Below are 21,655 nucleotides of genomic sequence, written 5' to 3' on the forward strand. Positions count from 1 at the left end.
GAAACCATAGTGAGATTCAGTCCTGTCTGCTGGGTCAGTGGGGTTTAAACCTCATGCACGTTTGCTTCCTGCTAGAAGTTTTGTCCTTTATATTTTTGTTTTTAATGGTTGTTATTAACCCGTTTGCTATATATAAGTCACATTGTTATGACCCAGCCAAACCTTAAACATAAATTTACCACAGTGCCTGTGAATATAACTGCACTCCACTTGTCACTGAGATGGATGTTGAGACTGTTGAAGTGGGCAGGTCTGGGTTTTGCTGTCCCTCAAACAAGCTCTCTTGTGACGTAGACTCTCAGCATTTCATATTTCTCATAATTGTTTCACAGCTAAGATATCTTAAGAATCCCAAAACTTTTGTTAATAGGTGATCTTGAATATTGATTGTGATTAGTTTGAATGGGCTTCAACAGCGTTTTAACATCATCTGACATTTGAACACTTTCATATGGCAAAGTGAAATTTAGTTCAGGCCTAGTTGGTATGGGCTAAACCTCAGACCGTGTCAGCCCTGAGAAACCACTCTCGTGAACCAACCTTAATCTTCAGACAAACCCTGTCAACTGTGACTGTGAAAAAAGTGCTAAAACAGCAATCGTGACTGTGGAGCACAGACGGTGTGTTGTTTACATGTATCTACAAGGCAGTTGGAGAAAATCAAGGTACTTTTTGTCCGAATGAGTTTTTTTCCCAGTGTTTAATTGTCATTCGTGGCTGTGCAGCATGTCTATATCATATATCCTTCTTTGGATTCAAGCCTGCCTGCTCTTAAAAAAGTTAACCAGCATCTCATCAGCTGTTTTCCTGCTTCTTTTGCTCTATTCTTTGTATATCCAGCTACTCCTTCTGCTGTGTGTAGTCAGCTCTCCTGTGCCCTAATGTCTGTCATCAGTCACTCCGGCTGTGTAGCAACAAGGGATCAACGTTTCCTCCTGTCATTTTGACAAGGTGAGAACCCCTGCAATGAGACATCAGCGCTGTTGCTTCCTCAGCCAACAGTTTACAGTATGGGGATGTGTGAGGTGTGAAACAGAGGGATTGAAACCATAGTGCTTGTCTAGTAAACATTTGTGTTGGGCTTCAGTGATTCTTCTTTTTCAACAAAGCTGTCAAAGGGCTTGTTTTAGACTTTCTTTTTTTGTACCAGAGGTCATCAGGAGATTTTACTTTCTCATGAGGAATATGCATCCACAGCAGTCACTCAGTTTAGGCCCAGAATTTAGAAGAAATTTTGTTGTGGCTTTTCACTGACTTTAGCATTTACTCATTCAATTTTTTCATTTTTAATTCCATGCAAAGTTATAGGGTGCTTCAGCCTATCCCAGCTGACATGGGGTGACTTTTAGGTACATTCTGGACAAGTTGTCAGTTCATCACAGGGTCAATGTATGGAAATAAACAGCCACACTAATTTTTTTACATTTCACATGGAAAATTGAGAGTAACCAGTTCACTACTCTGTATGGTTTGTATTTAGACAGGCAATCACAGCCAAATTGACTTTAAGTACAAGACATACATCTGCGTTTTTGATTAAAATCAAACATTTCAAACTTTTGAAATGTGCAAAAAAAGAAAAGCTAATATGTGTTGCAAATAAAATATTTTGTGGGCACTCTTCACATTGGCTCGTGACACAAAATGTTGCATCGTTCGTTAATTAAATGCTGACAGTAGACACACGTTTCTGGTTTGATGACAGACAAAATTAGTTTGGACTTTTCCTTTGGTTTAAAGTTGTTTCCATCTTCTTCCCTTGTGTTTAAGATGCAGTTAGACAGTCAGTGTCTGACATTAAAAGGTCAGTTTGTGAGATTTACTGCCATCAGTTGGTCGCAGATCGATACCAACAAACATATTTCCTCTGTAGTGGCCACAAAAATATATATAAAGTTGTGTTTAAAATAATAGCAGTCTGTTTAAAAAATTGAGTAAAGCCCAACATCCTTTTTTATTTCCATGCATTGGGAACACTGCACATTATATTCTAAATCTAAACATGAAGAAAAAGGCAGAAATGCTTTAATTACTTTACAGAAAATGAAGACAAATGAACATTGGGCTGTTCAAAAAAATAGCAGTGTCTGCATTTTACTTTACAAACTTAAATATTTACTCTATAAACTGAAAAATATCCAGGATTCAGCATTCCTATGAATCACTAAACTAATATTTAGCTGTATAGCCACTGTTTTTGAGAACTGCTTCACATCTGTGTTGCATGGAGTCGACCAACTTCTGGCATCTGTGAACAGGTACTCCAGCCCAGGATGATTTGACAACATTCCAAAATTCCTCTGCGTTTCTTGGTTTTGCCTCAGAAACAGCATTTTTAATGTCACCCCACAAGTTTTCTATCGGATTAAGGTCCGGGGATTGGGCTGGCCACTCCATGACTTTAATTTTGTTGGTCTGGAACCAAGAAGCTGTTCACTTATTGGAGTGTTTGGGGTCGTTGTCTTGTTGAAACACCCATTTCAAGGGCATTTCCTCTTCAGCATAAGGCAACATGACCTCTTCAAGTATTTTGATGTATCCAAACTGATCCATGATCCCTGGTATGTGATAAATAGGCCCAACACCATAGTAAGAGAAACATCCCCATATCATGATGCTTTCACCACCATGCTTCACTGTCTTTGGAGTGTACTGTGGCTTGAATTCAGTGTTTGGGGTCGTCTGACAAACTGTCTGCGGCCCTTAGACCCAAAGAGAACAATCTTATTCTCATCCATCCACAAAATGTTTCTCCATTTTTTTTTGGCCAACCAATGTGTTCTTTGGCAAATTTGTACCCTCTTCAGCACACGTCTTTTTTTTAGCAGTGGGACTTTGCAGGGGCTTCTTGCTGATAGATTAACTTCACACAGGCATCTTCTAATTGTCACAGTACTCACAGGTAACTTCAGACTGTCTTTGATCATCCTGGAGCTGATCATTGGCTGAGTTTTCACCATTCTGGCTATTCTTTGATCCATTCAAATGGTAGTCTTCCGTTTTCTTCCACATCTCTCTGGTTTTGCTTTCCATTTTAAAGCATTGGAGATCATTTTAGCCGAGCAGCCCATCATTTTCTGCACTTCTTTATACGTTTTCCCTTCATTAATCAACATTTTAATCAAAGTATGTTTTTCTTCTGAACAATGTCTGGAACGACCCATTTTTCTCAGGTTGTCAGAGAGACATGCATGAGCAACATATGTTGGCTTCATCCTTGAATAAGGGCCACCTGATTGACACCTGTTTTTTCACAGACTGAATGACTTCACTAATAGAACTCCACACTGCTATTTTTTTTTTAACACGCCCCTTCAGTTCATTATTCAGTTACACAGACTCAGGAGCATACATATCATGAATTTTGGCTCTGTTGGTTTTCTATGACCCTACTACAGCAACTGTTAAATTATTTGCCATGCAGTAATATAATTTAATCCAAAAACAGGTTATTCATGTTGGACTGCTATTATTTTGAACACAACTGTAGGTGTTCAGAGGCCGTTTCTGTTGCTGGTATCTGACCTTCTGTTTTCACATGGTAGTCCAACATGGTTGACTTCACGGTGGACAAACTCTCTTTGTAGATATAAAATGCTCATGTTAAATCACGAAAACCACAAAAGTTCTTACTGAATGGCAGTTGTTGACTAACTATGACCATTAATGTTTTATTCTTAATATGTCATTTAGTGACCTTTGAAAACATCACATTTGGCTTTAGACGAGTTAAGTACATTTAATTAAAACTCAAAGTAGCTGTACTTGCAAACTTGACATTAATCTGGCCTGCAGCGGGTCAGTTAGTAGAGCTTATTGTACAGTACTGCGATGTCTCCAGCCCTGTGGCCTTTCGGTGGTCACACCATTGGCCCCCACATTACAACAGCTGTGAGGAATTCACAGACTCTGGGTAAAATGGGGTAAAAAACACAAGGAAGGTGGAGAGTCTCCTTTGGGTGGAAGGTTACAAAAACAAAGGCAGGACTGAAAAACAAATTTTACCACCAAAGGAAAACAATAAAGCTAGAAAAAAGTGTAGGAGAGGAGAGAAAGAAAGAGGGGGAAAAAACGAAGAGCAAAATGAGGCAGAATCTGGACTGTGGTTGGCCGAGGACCCGGGTCCCTCCTTCGGTTTCCCGTCCCTCCCTCGCTCTGTCTCCAGCCCTAACACAACAGAATCCCCCACAAGCCCAGCCACATCAGGAACGTCTGGCCACATTATAGCTGCCATTATCGTCTCTCAAGTCATAACAGCCACAGAACACCCACCTCGACTGCAGCTGGGGAGGGGGGGAAGGGTGAGGGAGTGGCTGTAAGAGCAGGAATGAGCTGGGGAGAGAGGAGGAATGAGGGAACAACCAGGGAGAGAAGTGAGACAGGGAGATACAGAGGAGTGGAAAAATGCAGAATAAGTGGAGGAAAGTAAGCAATGAGGGAGAGGGTGGGGCAGAAAGAGATATAGATCATCAGGCAAATGTACAAACATGTTGTATTCTCATTCTCCGATTGGCGAGCAAAAGTGAAGGAAGAGGAGAGGGGTTGTCATTAAATTCTGCTTCTTACCCTGGGGAGGGAGCAGAGGGGGACATGTGTGAGCCACAGTTTAGTGTTACACCCAAGAAGAGGAGAGCAGAGTGGAACGGGACCCGATTGGGCCTTATTTCTGACACGAGCACTGACCTGTGGAAATGTCTGTCCCCCCCGGAGACTCCCTGAGATGCTTTGTAGGAATGTCACAAATGGCCAAATCTTGCTTGACTAACAATGCTTCTCTTTGTACATATTTAAATACCAACTACCACCTGAGACTCTGTGGGACGTATGTGCGTCAAAAGGGCTATGGGAAACACCAAGTACTTTCAAACCACTGGGACAAGGCTGCTGCATATGACAAGATCATGAAGTTGATAGTGCTAAATCACCATAACCTTAAATAAAAATACATCATTGTACAACAACAAAGTCTCCCTTCATGCTGTTGCAGCATTTACTCTGGAAAAACAGTTCCACCTGGAACAGACTATAAAAGGTGTTGTCAGGTAAGACCAGTTACCTGTAATACTGGCAATAAGCTAAGTTATGTAAAGGTCACTTCACTTATGATATGGTAACTCTTTCCTACTGCAGTGAGCCGAACTGACAGCTGTCTTCGTGACCCTGAGTGAAAATGACAGGATTACAGTAATGCTAAAAACATTGTGTAAATAGTTCATCAGATTAGCACCTGCTTGTATATAAGACTGAGACTATAATTACAGAAGTGCTTTGAATAAGATTGCATTAAATTACCTCTGGACAACTTGTATAAGAGGATCACGATTAAGTCTCCTCTGTCATTTAGTTGCGGCTTGTGCACACTGTTGTTGTCAGTCTTGTGAATGTGTGTGAGTGTGTAAATGTCTACCAGGGCTTTATTTATTAATGGTTAGCTGTGTTGGTTTTGTGACTGAGAGGGTAAGCCGGAATGTGGATTTATGTTCGTGGTCCGTAGTCGTATCCGCTAAAACTTTGTCTCTCTGGAATAAAGTTTGGTCCCTGAATCAATATCTATTGATGCAGGAAGGGTTTGTTTACCAGATTCTAGGAGTTGGTCGGGTTAGGGAGGACCACTATGTGTATGTAGAGACCTGAAAAATGTGATGTTCATAATAGGACCCCTTTAATTCAGTTCTGCCCAATTTCTCTAAAACCCACTACTACAAAATTAGTCAATGAAGCAAGCTCCATGAAAATCTGTCACAAAATACTGACCTAAATCACACAATTCCACAAGACATCTGTGCCAGCACATACCTACATCCATCCAGCTGTACAAAACAAACTACAAAAATTAATCCACACCTACATGTGCAGGAAAGTAGTAGGTTTTTGCATAAGTACAGTGATCCCTCATTACCCATAGTTAATGCATTCCAGGACCACCCTCGACAAAAAAATTCTGTGATATAGCGACAAACTATTTTATTATTTACGGTAATTTAAACATTTATAAAGCCTCCCCACATTGATATTAAACCACCTTATATTTGTATTACCTTTTCTTACACTATTCTAAATTTCCCAGTTTGGGATAAAAAAAGTATCTTATAGACTGTGTAAAGCACTTTTGTATTAAAGAAGGAGGAACCGTGAATTGAAACAGAGCATCCGTTACACACACACAGATGCTGTAGTGAAACTGTGCATCTTGAAATGCGAATAAGTGAGGGATTACTGTACATCATTATTACATATTTATTAATCATGTTTGAGGTTAGTTTCTTACTTGATAGTTATCAGGAAGTAACCTTTTTTGCAAATATATCCTACTTTTTTCTTTTTTTTTATTTGTCTTCGGTACCTCTACTTACGAAGTTAATTGGTTCTGGAAGAAATGTCATAAGTAGAAAATTTTGTAAGTAGAGGCGTTTTCCATGTAAATGCCCTAATCCGTTCCAAGCCCCCCAAAATTCATACATAGGTGTTTTATAAAGCATGAAAATGCATCAAAACAGGAAACAGATACATGTTACAATTAGATTATTACACAATAAATGAGAGTTGTGCATAACGTAAAGAACAAAGAATAGAGTAAAGAATAAAAATCATGGTCATTTACCTTTTAACTACTGTCCTCATTGTTTTTTGCCCTCTTTGGTTCATGCGCTCTTGCCTCACCATGCCGAACAACAGAGTGAATTCCAGTCCTCCTTTTAATACTTATCTAACCACCCACGCAATGCCTTAAACTTCCTTTTGTTTTAATAACATGGCGATTGTGGATGCATTACGGCCATATTCTTTGGCGATATCAACCAAACGCATCCCTTTTTCATGCTTTTCTATTATCTCTTGCTTTGTTTGTATGGAGAAAAAAACTCTTTTCTTCATCTTTTCTTTTCCTCTTTTCTCCATCACTTTCTTGGGGTCCATAGCGAATACTCAAAAAGTTAATATATTTATTTAAAACTATCAGAACACGTTATGGGTCGAGGGCCGAATGACGAGGATGCTGCATAGACTGTGTGTACAAGAAGGGTCAGAGCAGGATGTACTTCCTGAGGAGGCTGGCCTCCTTCAACATCTGTCCTAAGCTACTTCTCATGTTCTATCAGTCCGTAGTCTCCAGTGTGCTGTCATACGCCATTGTGTGTTGGGGGGGGGGGGTCGGGGGCAGGAAAAGAGATATGGACCGTCTGAACAGACTCATCTGCAGAGCGGGCTCAGTGGTCGGGCTGAGCCTGGACTCTGTGGATATGCTTCTGGAGAGCAGGACCATGTCTAAAATTAAGGCTATCATGAACAACACCAGGCACCCCCTACACACCACCTTCTCCCAGCAGAGAAGCACCTTCAGCGACAGACTGCTGTCACACAGCGCCTCCACAGAGAGGCTGAGGTCCTCCTTCGTGCCCCGTGCCATCAGGGGGTACAATGACTCTCTCAGGAGGAGCCGGGGGGAGGTGGCGAGGTCAGCACGGGGTTGAATGGATTTAATTTAATTTAATTTTATACTGTTTATTTTTTTTTTTTAATACTGTTTTATACTGTTTTATATTTTAATTCAATTCTATACTGTTTATATTTTAATTTTATACTGTTTATATTTTAGTTATAGTTTAGTATATCATTCCTGTTAGTGCTGCATGTGTCTGTTAGCGTAGTGTATGTCTTGTGGTATGTCCTGTGATGTCAGTGTTTCTTTTTCTCCTGGTGTTTATTCAGTATTATTTGTTATGTAATGCCTGAGCAGTGGATATATACAATTTCCTCCGGGATTAATAAAGTATCTATCTATCTATCTATCTATCTATCTATCTATCTATCTATCTATCTATCTATCTATCTATCTATCTATCTATCTATCTATCTATCCATCCATCCATCCATCCATCCATCCATCCATCCATCCATCCATCCATCCATCCATCCATCCATCCATCCATCCATCCATCCATCTATCTATCTACCCATCCATCCATCCATCCATCCATCTATCTAGACACCCATGCAGTGTGCTAACCAATGAGGGACCTCCTCATTGGATAATGAGGAGGTCATTAGCCAATGAGAATGTGTCAGTGCATTAGCCAATGACCTCCTCATTAGCCATCCTATTGGCTAAGAGGAGATCCTTCTTAGCCAATGGGATGCCAGGATGCTAGGTAATAGCCAATGGCAGAGCAGCTATAAGAACGTCGCGTTCAGGAACCTGTGGGAGCTGTGAGTAGCAGCCCATACTGTATTTTTACCTTTCGTAACTCAAAATTTATTTCATAACTAGAGGCAATATTTTCCTGTTGAGGCGTTTCGTAAGTAGAACATTTTGGAAGTAGAGACATTCGTAAGTAGATGTACCACTGTATTGATAACTGTTAGTCGCATCAGATGACTAAAATGTCAGATTGTTTTTTTGCACTAAATCTCTTCTGGATTGTGACAGAAGAGCATACGGTGAGCAGCAGCAAAGTCACCAGAGTCCAGAACCTGGTAGTGACACTGGCCGATGACTCTGCTGATGCTGATGATTGGCAGTTGGAGGGTGTGCATTAAAAAAGCAAAAATCAACTTAAGTTACAGAGAATATCATATTTAAAACAACGGCATCAACAGGAAAGTCATCCGTTGAACTGGATAGATGCAGTGAGAACAGCTGACAGTTATAGACAATGACTGCAGGAAGTTAGGACGTGTGAATGAGAGAGTGGTATGATAAATAAAATGTATAAATAACAGTCTAATATGCTGTTTTTTAGCTAAATATCTTTTGTACTTTAAAGTAATGTATAGTAATGGCATTGCAAGGGATCACTTGCAATGCCTTTTTTTCCAAGAAAGGAATTTCCTTTAATTTTGTACGGCACCACCATAGTAGAGAGGTTGTTGTATTTGACTGTGAGCATACAAAACCGAGGAATTCTGAACCGTAGAATGGATTCACTTTTAGAGTTGACAAAAGCATGTTGATTAAGTTTAGAGAGAGATTGTGGTTTACATTTAGTTAAGCGATTGAAGCCTCATGCTTCACATTACAATTAACTCCTTAAAAGTTCAACCAAAGTCGTTAACATTCACCATTCTTAGCTAAATGCTGTGGGTAATTAACCCTGATGACAAAAACAAGTTTCTATGAGATTATAGTGTAATAAAAATATAATTGTTTTTGGATGTTTTGCAAACATACTCAGTTGAACCAATAATCAACTTGGCACATTTTTTCAGTAGAAACATTTCCTTTTAGTGATGTAATAAAATGTAATATTATAAAATTTCTTCACAATGCATATGCTGTACAAATTTCTGGATTTGCTAAGTTGCTCACTGTACAGCAATTCACTGGACACGAGTGTGAGCACTGTGCCATGCAAACAGTTATGTAACACATCATATTCACACACTCCCTTGCCTTGCTCCCTAGAGACAAACTAGGGTTAGGGTTAGAGACTAACCCTAACCATAATATTTCAAAAATTTCCAGCATGTTTATGTGCAGGTGGTGTCATTATTCACTCTCTGAGATGCACAGCCATTTATCTCATGTCACTCACTCACACACAGTACAGACACGATACGGCAGATACACTTGTCTCCAAAAGTTCATTCTCACACTGGACTAAACACACGACAAACAGCGTCAGTATATAAAGCTTCACTCATTCTTTCACACACACACACCACACACACACACGCGCATGCATATACACACACACACACACACACACACACACGCGCATGCATACACACACACACACACACACACACACACTCTCAGTCGACATGGTGGTTTCTGGATTATATGCTACACTCCCCTCCGAGATTGACAGGTGTGTCAGTGCGTGTATGTGTGTCAGGCTGTCTGGTGACCCCTTTCTCGGTATTTATTAGTCCTGGGCAGCTGAGGTGCTCTACGAGATCTCTATTTAGCGCTTCCGGCTAATTATCATACACACATCCAACGGCAACAGTGAGTACATGCAATTAGCCCTGGACCCCCCACATCATTTAGTCACTTGCTAACTTTGCGTTTCAAATCCCCTGATGGCTTGTGGGCTTAAATAGGTCCCTGCTGCCCTTTTAACACTTATGCTACTGCATAACAGGCCGAGCAGCCAGTTACATTGACACCACATCGCTTTCATCTGCAGTGCTACACAAACTTTTGGTTTGAATACCCTGACAGTAAGAATTTGTTATTTTAATCCACATGCTTAGCAAGGATTAAAAATTATGATGGAATAGCATCAGATTTCTGAACGCGTCTCCTCGTCAAATACATATTTTCATTCTTTTTTAAAACATTGCTTCAAAGTGCATTCCAAAGTGAAGAAATCTGTAAATACAAGCACATTAACGCAACCATCTGTAGGATTAAAGTGTTGAAAATATGTGTCAACACAAAGTACAATGTGACAAATGATTCAGGCTAGTTTGAACACATTTGAGATTTCACCATTTGTTGTTGCTATGACATCACTGTGAAGACAAATGTTTTTGGTTCCAATTACATTCATAACCATGTACAAGCCCACAGTCTTGACTATTAGTACCTGCACTGATGTGGTTGGATGTAATGAGCAGGTGCTTGTTCCCAGGATCTCTCAACTAGAATTACCAAACACATGTGCACTTGCTGAAAGATGCTTTCTTAATTTCAGTCTTAGTTTCATACAAAAGGCGGCCTTGTTCTTTCTTTTTCTCTGTGTGTTTGTACTGCTAATATCCCTTAACTTCTGGAGCGCTTTCAGGCAAAACTCATACTTTTCTCTTTTATACACCTTTTCCATTTTGACTGCTACTTTCCATTCTGGAAAGGTGCAGCAGGTTTTTGGCGTCTGTCAGCAGTGTTTGAGATGCACAACTGTTTAGAGAAGGGAGATTACAGCCAAGCCCACTTTTTTGTCAGAGGGTTTTGCCTAGTCTGTAGGAGGGAAAATCAGCATCACATGACCTGCTTTTCAAGACTCAAATTACTTTTACTATGATACAAGTCAATAGAATCATGGGTATGTGAGCAGTACTGATGGATACCATGCTCATTTAAATAAATACAGTAGATGCTTTTACTAATTTAAATATGTATCAGCAGGAAGGCAGCCACAGTTTGCCCCAGATTAACAGCTGTTTAGTTTTTTGTCTCTCCCTTCAGGGATTTTTAAAGACTCTCAAAGCAGTATATAGAGTGGTTTCATCTTTAAATCATTCATGTCCATTATATGAGACTGTTTATTCAAACATGACTGTAGTTATGTAAGACGTTTTCAATTCCTGATATCCATCTTTTGTCATGAATTACACATTATCTTAACGCATCTTATTGTTTTTTAACAAAACTTGACTTATACTCTTTTTTTTCTTTTTTTTACTCAGATTGAGTAAAAGTTAAAGTAAAGGACGTATATGTGTTTCCTTTTATTTCTTCTTTTGTTTCTGTTCTTACTTCTCCTTTTACTATAAAGTGTGTACAGTACATTCTACCACCTCTGTTTAAATGAAGTATGACTCAAACTCGGAGCGCTTATTTTACCTGAAACAGTTTGGTTTGCTCTGTTATTACCACCCAACATATTCTTTTTTTCCCAACCACAGTTGTTTTTGTGTATTTACATTTTCTTTCTGATGCAGTTTAGCTTGGGATGGTAGGGTTTGTTTGATTTTCCATTCCTCACTCTAATCGTGTCCCCGTCCTTGTGTGTCACATCCAGGGTGTAAGGGGACCAGTGGGTCTAGGAGCTCCAATGCCAGTGGACATGCAGCCACATCAGGGGCTGTATCACTATGAGACCTCACCCAGCCACCCCTCTAGAGGGTAAGACAGATGCTAGCATGGGCCGCCTTCTCACCCGTCATGCTGTGGGTGCATTTTAATGTATTTTCAGCATAATGGTTTTACAGCTGCTTTACTCAAGACAAGGAAGAAGGAATTGTTTGACGTGATGGAAAATATGCTTTCCTTTTTTTTTTCTCCCACAAACAAGATGAGAAGATGATGCAACTCTAGTCTGCACATTAAACGTAGAACTAGACTGAGGCCACATTTTAAATAAAGAAAGAAGAGACGCCTGGCCCCAGCACAAGCTCAAGAAATAGTCCTACCAGTAGCTCCAAGCAAAAAGGCGACAAGCTTGTCTAACCAATGTGTGAACAATTTTTTAAAAATTGTTTCAGCTACATAATACAGTAAATAATGAATAATAAAATAATAAAATAAATAAGTGAAATGACCAACATTCCTCTTTTTACATTAAGACAATAAATGAAAATATTACTGACACAGAAACTTAGTTTTGTGATTACTGATAATAATGAGGAAAAAAATAGTAATGCTAATAAAAACTACGAAAATAATTTGTTGTATTCACACAAGAAACAACACTTCATCCATCTAACCATCGTCTACCTTAAGGTTGTTCCCAGTAGTTGACTGGGTACTGAACTCTAGCAAAAATCATTGATATGCCCAGGAAGTATTATTAGTATTACAAGATATGTCAATACATTTCAAGGATTTGGTGTATGTATTTGTAACTCAAATCAGAGCCAGGAAGCTGGTTTCTCTTGCTCACAGCCTTGCTGATATAAGTCTTCTCATTTTATCCTCTGAAAGAAGATGGACATGAATTTTCCTCAAAGTGTTAAATCAATTCTTTAAACATGTGGTGCTAGCTCTTTCTAATTTTGATGCTTTGCAACCTCAGTTTCTCCTTTCACCTCATTCATTTTGGCAACAGGTCACTTCATGGTAAACACTCAGAAATTGCGACACCAATCAAGAAAAAAAGGGATGATATTCATATGAGAGGCTCCAAAACTGTTCCAATATTAATCCCACAGATTTTCTTAGGGTTCAAAAACCCAGTTCTCACTGCAATTGTTATGGATGCAGTACTAGCTGAGGCCATCAGTCCACCCCCTCACTCCTGCCTTCCTCCCTCCCTTCTTCATGCCACCCAGGTTGCGGGTGGACTCAGCCTCTCTGACAGCTGCTAATTACAGGCTGACCAGGCCCCGCTGCGCTCTGCATGACTGCCTCGCGCTCCACTCAGGTTACCCAGAGTGAGGGAGAAAGAGAGAGATGGAGAGAAAGGTGGCTGGGCAGCACAGCGAAAGACAGAAGCAGAGGGAGGAGGAGGGAGAAAGGAAGAGGAGATAGAAAGCGACAGAAAAGACAGAGGGGATTTAGAGAGAGAGAAAAAGAGGAGTACAACAGAAAGGATGAATGGGAGGAGGGAAAAGGGAGAAAGGAGTGAGAATGCGAGGGAGGTAGATTCAGGGGAACCAGCCCATTGGATTAGAGAGGACAGATTAAGCTCCTGTGTGCAATACACGTTGTGGTCAAAGAATTAAAGAACTGAAAGGCTGATTTAGGAGAAGGTGGGTAGTGACGTCTTCCCCTTCAGAGGAGCGAGAAAGAAAGAGACAAAAACGTAACGGACAGGAGAGACAGATTTCAAACCAGCGAGCCTGGAGAAAGGTCCGAGAAAACATTGACATTCATGAGAGAACTGGAAAATTTTAATGAAATGTTGAAAGTCCAGTACGTAAGTGTGGACCAAGACACCTAGTGGTGACAGTTAAAGAGCGCAATAGGTGAGAAACTGGACTCTCCAGGCCAATAGAAGTGTGTTACCTTAAAGTCACATATGAGTTTATGTAGACACAATTTACATTTTTTTCTTTCCATTTGACGGCAGCAATGTGAAGCAGCTTTGGGGCTTTCTTATCTTTTTCAAGCGTCAAAGTGGAAGTAAGGCTGGCAGGCAGGTTTGCAACTCAAAGCGAGATAAAAGTAAATCTACACGTGTTTGATGCAACCAGTTGACTTAGCCATTGTGAAAACTCAAGTGTTTTCAACTCATTGTGAAGGAAAATATCTTAACTTTTCAGCGCCGCTATTTCCGCATGCCGATGGAAATAGCCCAAGTGACCCGAACGCTCCCGATCATTAAATATGCACTCGGGTCATAACCTCCTCTCGTCCAATGAAAAACAAAAAGATTCTTTTTTTACAAGCTAAACCCGTGAATTGGTGTACGACAAGGTGAGGACGATCGATCTAAAAAAATTATCCATTGTCATACAGTAGAGTTTGTGTAAAAATACTAATTAATCAGCAAATGGTGAATGCTGAGAGGGGGGAGGAGTGGTGACACACTGATCAGAAGGTAAACGAAAGATATTATCAATACTTTTTTTTAGTCTTAGACTTTTGATCCCTATGACCGGCAGGAATAACCAGCGATGCATGTAAATGTGTATTCACCTCGCTTGCTATAATAGCAAGTAAAACTTACAAGTAAACATTGAGTAATATTTTGTATGACTGTATCTTCACATAGTGAATGCAAGTTTTCAATTGTTTTAATCTCACATTTATACCTGCATAAGGTAGGATAGAAATAAAGATAGTTAAGTTTGAACTATTGACTTTAGTGTATTTTTGTAGGTACAGTCAACCCTCAGTTTTCGAACATAATCCGTTCCAGAAGGCTGTTCAAAAAGCGAGTTGTTCGAAATCCGAAACTATTTTTCCCATTAAAAGTTTTTTTTACTATTTTACACCATAAACTGCACTGTATACAGTTTACCACAAATAAAAAGGGGTAGAAATAGACATTGTGTTTTATTTTAATAAAATATATCCTATCGAACTTGAACACGAATGCGCTACAGAGTAAGCATCCTGGGCATTCCAGTTCGCTCGGCTCCCGATTGAGTCGCGTTCAGGTACGCTCGGCTTCTTTCGGTTTGGTCGAGAGCCGAATTTTGGTCGAGTTCACAGACGTAAAATTCTCGGATTTTCTGGTCGAAAACCGATTTGGTCGGAGAACAGAAGCTTTTGAAAAACCGAGGGTTGACTGTGAACTGAACAGAAGATTATGCCCTCAGAATGCACCAGAATGCAGGAAAACAACCCCACTTTCTAAAAAATTTCCCCCCACACTCACTCGACGACAGGTGTGTTTTACACCACCCAACAATTGCAAACTTGCATTCACTATGTGAAGATACAGTCATACAAAATATTACTCAATGTTTACTTGTAAGTTTTACTTGCTATTATAGCAAGCCGCTGTCTTGGACACAAAATGTGGCTTTTTGTGGCTTACTCAATCCGTTTACACTGAGCCACAGTGGCTTAGTCATACTAGCTCCTGGTGCAAGCCCAGTGAAGGTAGTTGGTGTGAAAGAAGAAGATGCAGAAGACAGGGCTAGATGGAGGCAATTGATTCACTGTGGCGACCCCTGAAGGGAAAAGCCGAAAGAAGACGAAGACCATTTAAGCAAAATAAATACCATGATTCTCCGTCAGGCAGTTTTTGTACACTACTCAACATTCTTGGGAAAGATGGATGACTTGTCAAGAAGATATTCACTGACACCCTCAAGAAGAAGGGAAAACTGAAGGAGAACAGAATGCTGCATCAAAGGATATCAATGGAAAGTTTAACGGAAGGGCAAAACATGGCAGGAAAAGTTGCACAAGCAACAGGGATGCAGAAGGACGTGTCCAGGAATCCATTGAAACAAGGAGAGCATTGCTCAGTGGTCACTGATGACCTGAAATACTTTGTTTTGTTGTACTAATAGAAACAGTGAAACATTTTTAATAATTGAAATGGTCTGCAATTGTTTTTAATAAAAATAGCAGTTATATATTTTTGACATCAAATATTTCTCATAAGTAATAACTGTAGTTTTTTTTTAAACATTTGCAGCCTTGTCCCGTCAGACCAGTCGTCCTACAGTGATGTGTCGTGTCTTCGCGCCCCACTCCTTAACAGCCCTCCCCAGGACTGCCGAGCTATGTACAACCCTATGACTCCCAGTATGCCTCACGGCTCAGGACCTGGACAAGGGATGGGCAACTGCATGGATCAATATATGAGGCCCCCCCAAGCTCCCCCACCACACAGCATAATGGGCCACAGGAGCATGCTGCCCCCAGAGGGTGAGACAGTCGATCCTTTACATCTCCTCAATCAAACAGCTTCCACAAACTTGGAATAAGACTTATTTGAATGACAGAGAGAGAGTTAAAAGACAGAGAGCAGTAATCATTTCATCTAAACATGTCAAAGAAATGCAAATGCAAATACTGAAGAGCTGCAAGTAGGTGACAATGTGACTTTTACACTTTTTTTTTTTTTTAATTTTTAATTTTATATACTGGTTTGATCCCCGAAGGGAAATTAAGAAAGCACACTCTAGCTACTGATTACAAACGCATGCATACATATTTGTGAGTACAGGCCCCTGTATCACACACACACACACACACAAAGGGGCCTGTAGGCATGCAGGGGAGGTAGAGTGGCAGGCAGCTCCTTCTTGGTGCGCCTCAAATGAGCAATTTGTAAAGGGGACGGCACCTTGCTCAAGGGTGCCTCGGCAGTGCTCCGGAGATGAGCTGACACCTCCCACTGTCAGCTCACCTCCGGGTATATTTTGGGGGGGGCGGGAGCGGGAATCGAACCGCCGATCTTAAATCATAGGACGACCTGCTCTACCGCCCGCTTTACCACTGAGCCACTGCCGCTGTACTGTATATAATGTGTAATACCATGTGTCTGGTCTTTTACATACATCGTGGAGGTCAAATCATCTTTGGCCATTGATGTTGTTTCAAAAATTTAAAATACTACTCTACAAATTCCACTTTATATTTAAATTCACATTTACTGTCATTGAGCACATTACTATGAGAAGAAGTTTGGAGCCAAACCAGAATGCGAGTGAACATTAAAGTGCATATTTTCAAAGCTGTCAAAAATAGAATATATTATATTCACCTATCTTTAACAGTTGTTCTTATGTTGTCTCGTTTGACCCCAGAGTTAAGATCATAAAACACACCAGGACAGTGAGATGATGAAATATTTTTTCATGTGTTCACACAGGCCACATTTTAAGTTGCAGGACCCGAGAAAGTCGTCTGCCTCACTAAAGCTCAAACCATCTTTGCAGTGTTTTTGTTTTCAGTGTTTCTGTCATGACTGTCTGACAGGTGGAAGCAGCGCCCCTTACTGTAACCAGAACAACATGATATCCTCTCATCACAACTTCTGCCATATTCAACCTGGTTCTGATCAGATTGGCTCAGGAGATGGTGAGTTAGGACGACATAACAGTTTACTGTGAGTTTATACCTCTCAGAAATTGAATACACACCTCTTCAACATGAGGAGGTAACACCAGGGATTTGATATAAATTTAAATCATCCCCATGTTACTCCTGTGTCGCTCCAGATTAGTTATTTTTTATTTGAATGGTATTGAATGGTCCACTATTTCTATACCTAAAGCTGTGTTCAGCCACATTTTGTAATAACGGTGCATTTTGTAATAAATAGTCCAAAATCTAATAACTTTTTAAATTCATTTTGTAATAAAGTCGCATTTTGTAATAAAGTACCTCATTTTGTATTAACTGCCCCAACACATTTTGTAATAAATTTTGCCGCATCATGTAATAACTTATGACATTTTCGACGTTTATTACAAAATGCACCGTTATTACAAAATGCGGCTCAACAAGCTGTCTTTGACTAATATGGTTTATTCAAAACTAAGGCGTTCTTCTCATCCTCTGTTTCCCTTTAGGCTCCAGGTTCTCCACACCTCGCTCCATGCTGAAGCTGAGTAAAAAGAGAGCTTTGTCCATCTCCCCTCTGTCTGATGCCAGTGTGGACCTCCAGACAGTAATCAGGACGTCACCAAACTCCCTGGTGGCCTTCGTTAACTCTCGCTGCAATCCAAATGGAGCGAGCTCTTATGGCCATCTTTCTGTCAGCGCCATGAGGTCAGCCGTTTGTCATGTCTATGTTATGTAAAAGTTAGCATTACTGCATGTCTGATTTCAATCTGATGTCCAGTCTTGGTTTTTTAAACTGTGTACAATATGGTGTGTTGTGTGGTGAAGTATTAAGTTCCTCATTTAGCCTGTTATGACCTTCAGAAGAATAAAAGAGAGAAATGCACTTTATTGATCCCGTAGGAAATTATTATTTTTTCACTCATGGTGTTAGTATATTGACACATGCATATATGTGTGTACAAGCCACTGAAACAACCACACACACACAAGGAGCCTGCAGGCATGTCGGCAGAATGACCAGCAGCTTTTTCTTTGGTGCGCCCCGAATGAGCAGCTTGTAAGGGGGACGGCACCTTGCTCAGGTGTGCCTCGGCAGTGGTAAGCTGACACCTCCCACTGTCAGCTCAAAATCCTGGTGTTTTTTTCGGGGGGGTGAGAGAGGGAATCGAACCGCCGATCTTGAAGCATTAGACGACCCGCTCTACCACTGAGCCACCGCCCCCTTCATATTTAACAGCCAATATTTAATACTTTCATTCATTAATAATTATTCACGGTGTGAGCTAACAAGAGCTATAAAAATGTATGTTCATGTATTTTAATAACATTAATTATTCCCACTTATTATCATTAATATCACTGCCACTGGTTATACTTGTATTGATTGATTTGATCAGCTCACATCAGCTTTTATTAAGCTTAAGTTGATTCAAATTTTTTTTTTTCTGTTACTCCCCAGTCCGTCTCTTGGCTATTCCAGCAACATCAATTGCCAGTCCAGGCAACATGGTTCCATGTATGGGGGAGGCGGGGGGACACCCCTGGGTGGACACACACCTGGTCCCTGCCAAGCTTCTCGCTTGCCTCCCCACAATCCTCGTCTCCACGCTCCACCCAAACATGGGCATGTAAGACGACTGTCTCAATCACTTCACCAGGTAGACAGAGCAACTCAGCAATAACACACCCTCTGCCTCCGACGCCCTGAGTGGAAGGAGTGGATGGGGGTGGAATAAGGACTCTCTGATCTCACACAATCAGGAGTATTAATGTCTGGGATTATGATATGAAAGTTGATTTTGTTTCATTTTAATTTGTAGCTGAAGACAGAGCCAGGCCTGGGAAGTGTGATGGATGGCATGAATGCAAAGAGCCTCGAGGAACGATCGGAGGGAGATGTGGCCAGTCCTTCTTCCACTGGCACTCAGGTATACTCTTATTCTACGAATTTGTTTTTACTTAAAGAAATGTTTGTATTTTCTTGTTGACATGCAATAAAAATATGTCATGTGAGAAGACTTCAAAGACATTTTGGTGAATCTGTTTCATATGGGCTTCAGGTGTAGTTCACCATCAACCACATGAAGCACTGAAAACATTTTCATTTTTCTGTAGCTACACTGGCCAAAGAACAACCATCATATCACTGGGCAATAACTGATATCTAATATGTTGTATAAAACATGTATTTTAATGCCTGGAGAATAATTTCAAACATGTTGTGCACCATTTTCTAATCGCAATGAATGACATGTGGTCCATGTCCATGTGTTTTATTAGGACCCTCTCTTGGGTCTACTGGATGGCAGAGATGACCTGGACAAGGAGGATGGGAAGCCTGAGCAAGAGGCCATCTATGAAACCAACTGTCACTGGGAAAGCTGCAACAAAGAATTTGACACACAAGACCAACTAGTTCATGTAACAGATATATTAACCAATAAATATCAAGAATGGAGGGTCTGAGGGTTTAAAGTGGGAGCTGGTAGGCGGAGTAGCTGGCAAGACCAACACAGGTCCAGAGGAGATACGAAATTGAACGCATTACCATTTATTTTTGAGTACTTATTATTTTCCCCAAAACCTAAACCCCAAAAGTAGCTAGACCAATTTAATTATTAAAAATCCATTTGAGAAAAAACAATGGCGAGATTTGAACTAAGTATGTTTCTGTGACATCACACCAAACTGTCCTAAAACAGAAGTGACACAAGAATCATCTTCTGTCTTTGTAGGCGTCTCCTGCTACAACTGGTTTGACATTATTTACTGTAAAACAACCAACCAGATTTAATTAAGTATTAATGCCAACACTGCCTTACCCTTCCAGCCCACTTTAACCCATGAAGAGACCAGGAAACAAGAAAACTAGAACATTAATCATAAGTATGTTAGAGTTGATTAATTGTTTTTCTGTTACCAAACAGCACATCAACAATGAGCACATCCATGGAGAAAAGAAGGAGTTTGTGTGTCACTGGGTGGAGTGTTCTCGAGAGCAGAGGCCTTTCAAAGCCCAGTACATGCTGGTGGTTCATATGCGCCGACACACAGGAGAGAAGCCACACAAGTGCACTGTGAGTGTGTCTCAAATCTTTGTCTGTGTTGAGCTGTTTCTATGAAATCTCATTACATGTGTGAAAATTGATGATATTTGAGTATTTAATGCCAAACGTAAAAGCTTTATGTCTGTGATTCAGTTTGAAGGCTGTAATAAGGCCTACTCTCGTCTGGAGAACCTGAAGACCCACCTACGGTCTCACACAGGAGAGAAGCCTTATGTGTGTGAACATGAAGGATGCAACAAGGCCTTCTCCAATGCTTCAGACAGGGCAAAGCACCAGAACCGAACTCACTCCAATGAGGTATGTCACACCACACAATTAAAATTTTTCTGATAATGTTTCCTATAAATTTAATTCAGCTAGAGAATAAGAGATTGACGAGTTGAGATTTATACCTGCAAATATTTTGAATGTCTGTATTGCCAGGGGCAAGTCAGGGCAAATGTACTGACATTATTAGTTAGTTGTGTACTGATAATGATGCCTTACTAAAACTTAGTATTAGTAAGGCTGCAGCAAAGTACAGTTTTGTATGTTCACAAGAGAGAGTATGAGTATGTCAGTTGTGTGTGAGAATTCACACTTTATATGATAAATTAACTTATTATGTTAAGAACATGTTCTTTTGCTTTCTGAAGACAAACAAAAATGATTTATCTTCAATTGGTATTTCATGATTACAAAATGAGCAGCTTATGAAGTCAAGATAGCATAAAAAATGATAACAATTCTAACTGTTCTCAAGTTCATTTGGAATGCTAAACTGCAAATTCAAATAAATGTGTTCTTTTACAGAAACCCTATGTATGTAAGATCCCTGGATGCACTAAACGGTACACAGATCCAAGCTCTCTACGTAAACATGTAAAGACAGTACATGGTCCTGAAGCCCATATCACCAAAAAGCATCGTGGGGACACAGGACCTCGCCCCCCGGCTTCAGTGATGACCCCCGGAGGCCAGAGCTCTGAAGTCTTGTTGGAGAAGGAGGAGACACGCAGGGAAGATTGCAAACTGCTGGCTCCTGAGACTGCTCTGGTGGGTGACGAGTTGCTAAATTAACAAAGCACCAATGTTAAAAACACCATACAGTCAATATAAGAAATTAATTTTGAATCACATGAGCAGAACATTTGGTTCTATTTAAAATGCATTGTCAGCAGTCTAAATAATGAACATTAAATCCCTCAGAAATCCCAGCCAAGTCCTGGTGGTCAATCATCCTGCAGTAGTGAACGTTCGCCTCTGGGGAGCGCCAACAACAATGACAGTGGGGTGGAGATGAACCTGAATGCAGCAGGCAGCTTGGAGGACCTCACGGCGCTGGAGGATGGCATTGGTGGTGGGGGTGGAAGAGAGCCAGGAACTGTTGGAGGACAAATGGGAATGTCAGCACAGGCTTTGAAGAGGCTGGAGAACCTGAAGATTGATAAGCTGAAGCAAATCCGCAGGCCAACCACTCCCTCCCGCAGCACCACTAGCAAACTACCTGCACTTTCTGGTGTGTTCTATG

The 21,655-nt window shown here is 40.5% G+C and overlaps 1 protein-coding gene across 3 annotated transcripts in view; it reads left to right on the forward strand.

The window, feature by feature from the left end:
* Nucleotides 1-21,655, forward strand: part of gli1 (GLI family zinc finger 1) — a 63,379-nt gene that overhangs the window by 36,943 nt on the left and 4,781 nt on the right. The window contains exons 2-12 of one of the 3 annotated variants that reach the window (XM_068314688.1): nucleotides 11,685-11,788; nucleotides 15,699-15,931; nucleotides 16,988-17,089; nucleotides 17,584-17,782; nucleotides 18,537-18,735; nucleotides 18,898-19,005; nucleotides 19,358-19,498; nucleotides 20,005-20,154; nucleotides 20,278-20,442; nucleotides 20,938-21,180; nucleotides 21,334-21,643. In XM_068314688.1, coding sequence (XP_068170789.1) covers nucleotides 11,718-11,788; nucleotides 15,699-15,931; nucleotides 16,988-17,089; nucleotides 17,584-17,782; nucleotides 18,537-18,735; nucleotides 18,898-19,005; nucleotides 19,358-19,498; nucleotides 20,005-20,154; nucleotides 20,278-20,442; nucleotides 20,938-21,180; nucleotides 21,334-21,643 — 1,921 coding nt within the window. In that variant the 5' untranslated portion in view covers nucleotides 11,685-11,717. The remainder of the gene's footprint in view (nucleotides 1-11,684; nucleotides 11,789-15,698; nucleotides 15,932-16,987; nucleotides 17,090-17,583; nucleotides 17,783-18,536; nucleotides 18,736-18,897; nucleotides 19,006-19,357; nucleotides 19,499-20,004; nucleotides 20,155-20,277; nucleotides 20,443-20,937; nucleotides 21,181-21,333; nucleotides 21,644-21,655) is intronic. The other 2 variants (XM_068314689.1, XM_068314690.1) reach the window with 2 other exon arrangements.

Source organism: Antennarius striatus, chromosome 5 (assembly GCF_040054535.1).
Source record: "Antennarius striatus isolate MH-2024 chromosome 5, ASM4005453v1, whole genome shotgun sequence".
Classification (NCBI taxonomy): Eukaryota; Metazoa; Chordata; class Actinopteri; order Lophiiformes; family Antennariidae; genus Antennarius; species Antennarius striatus.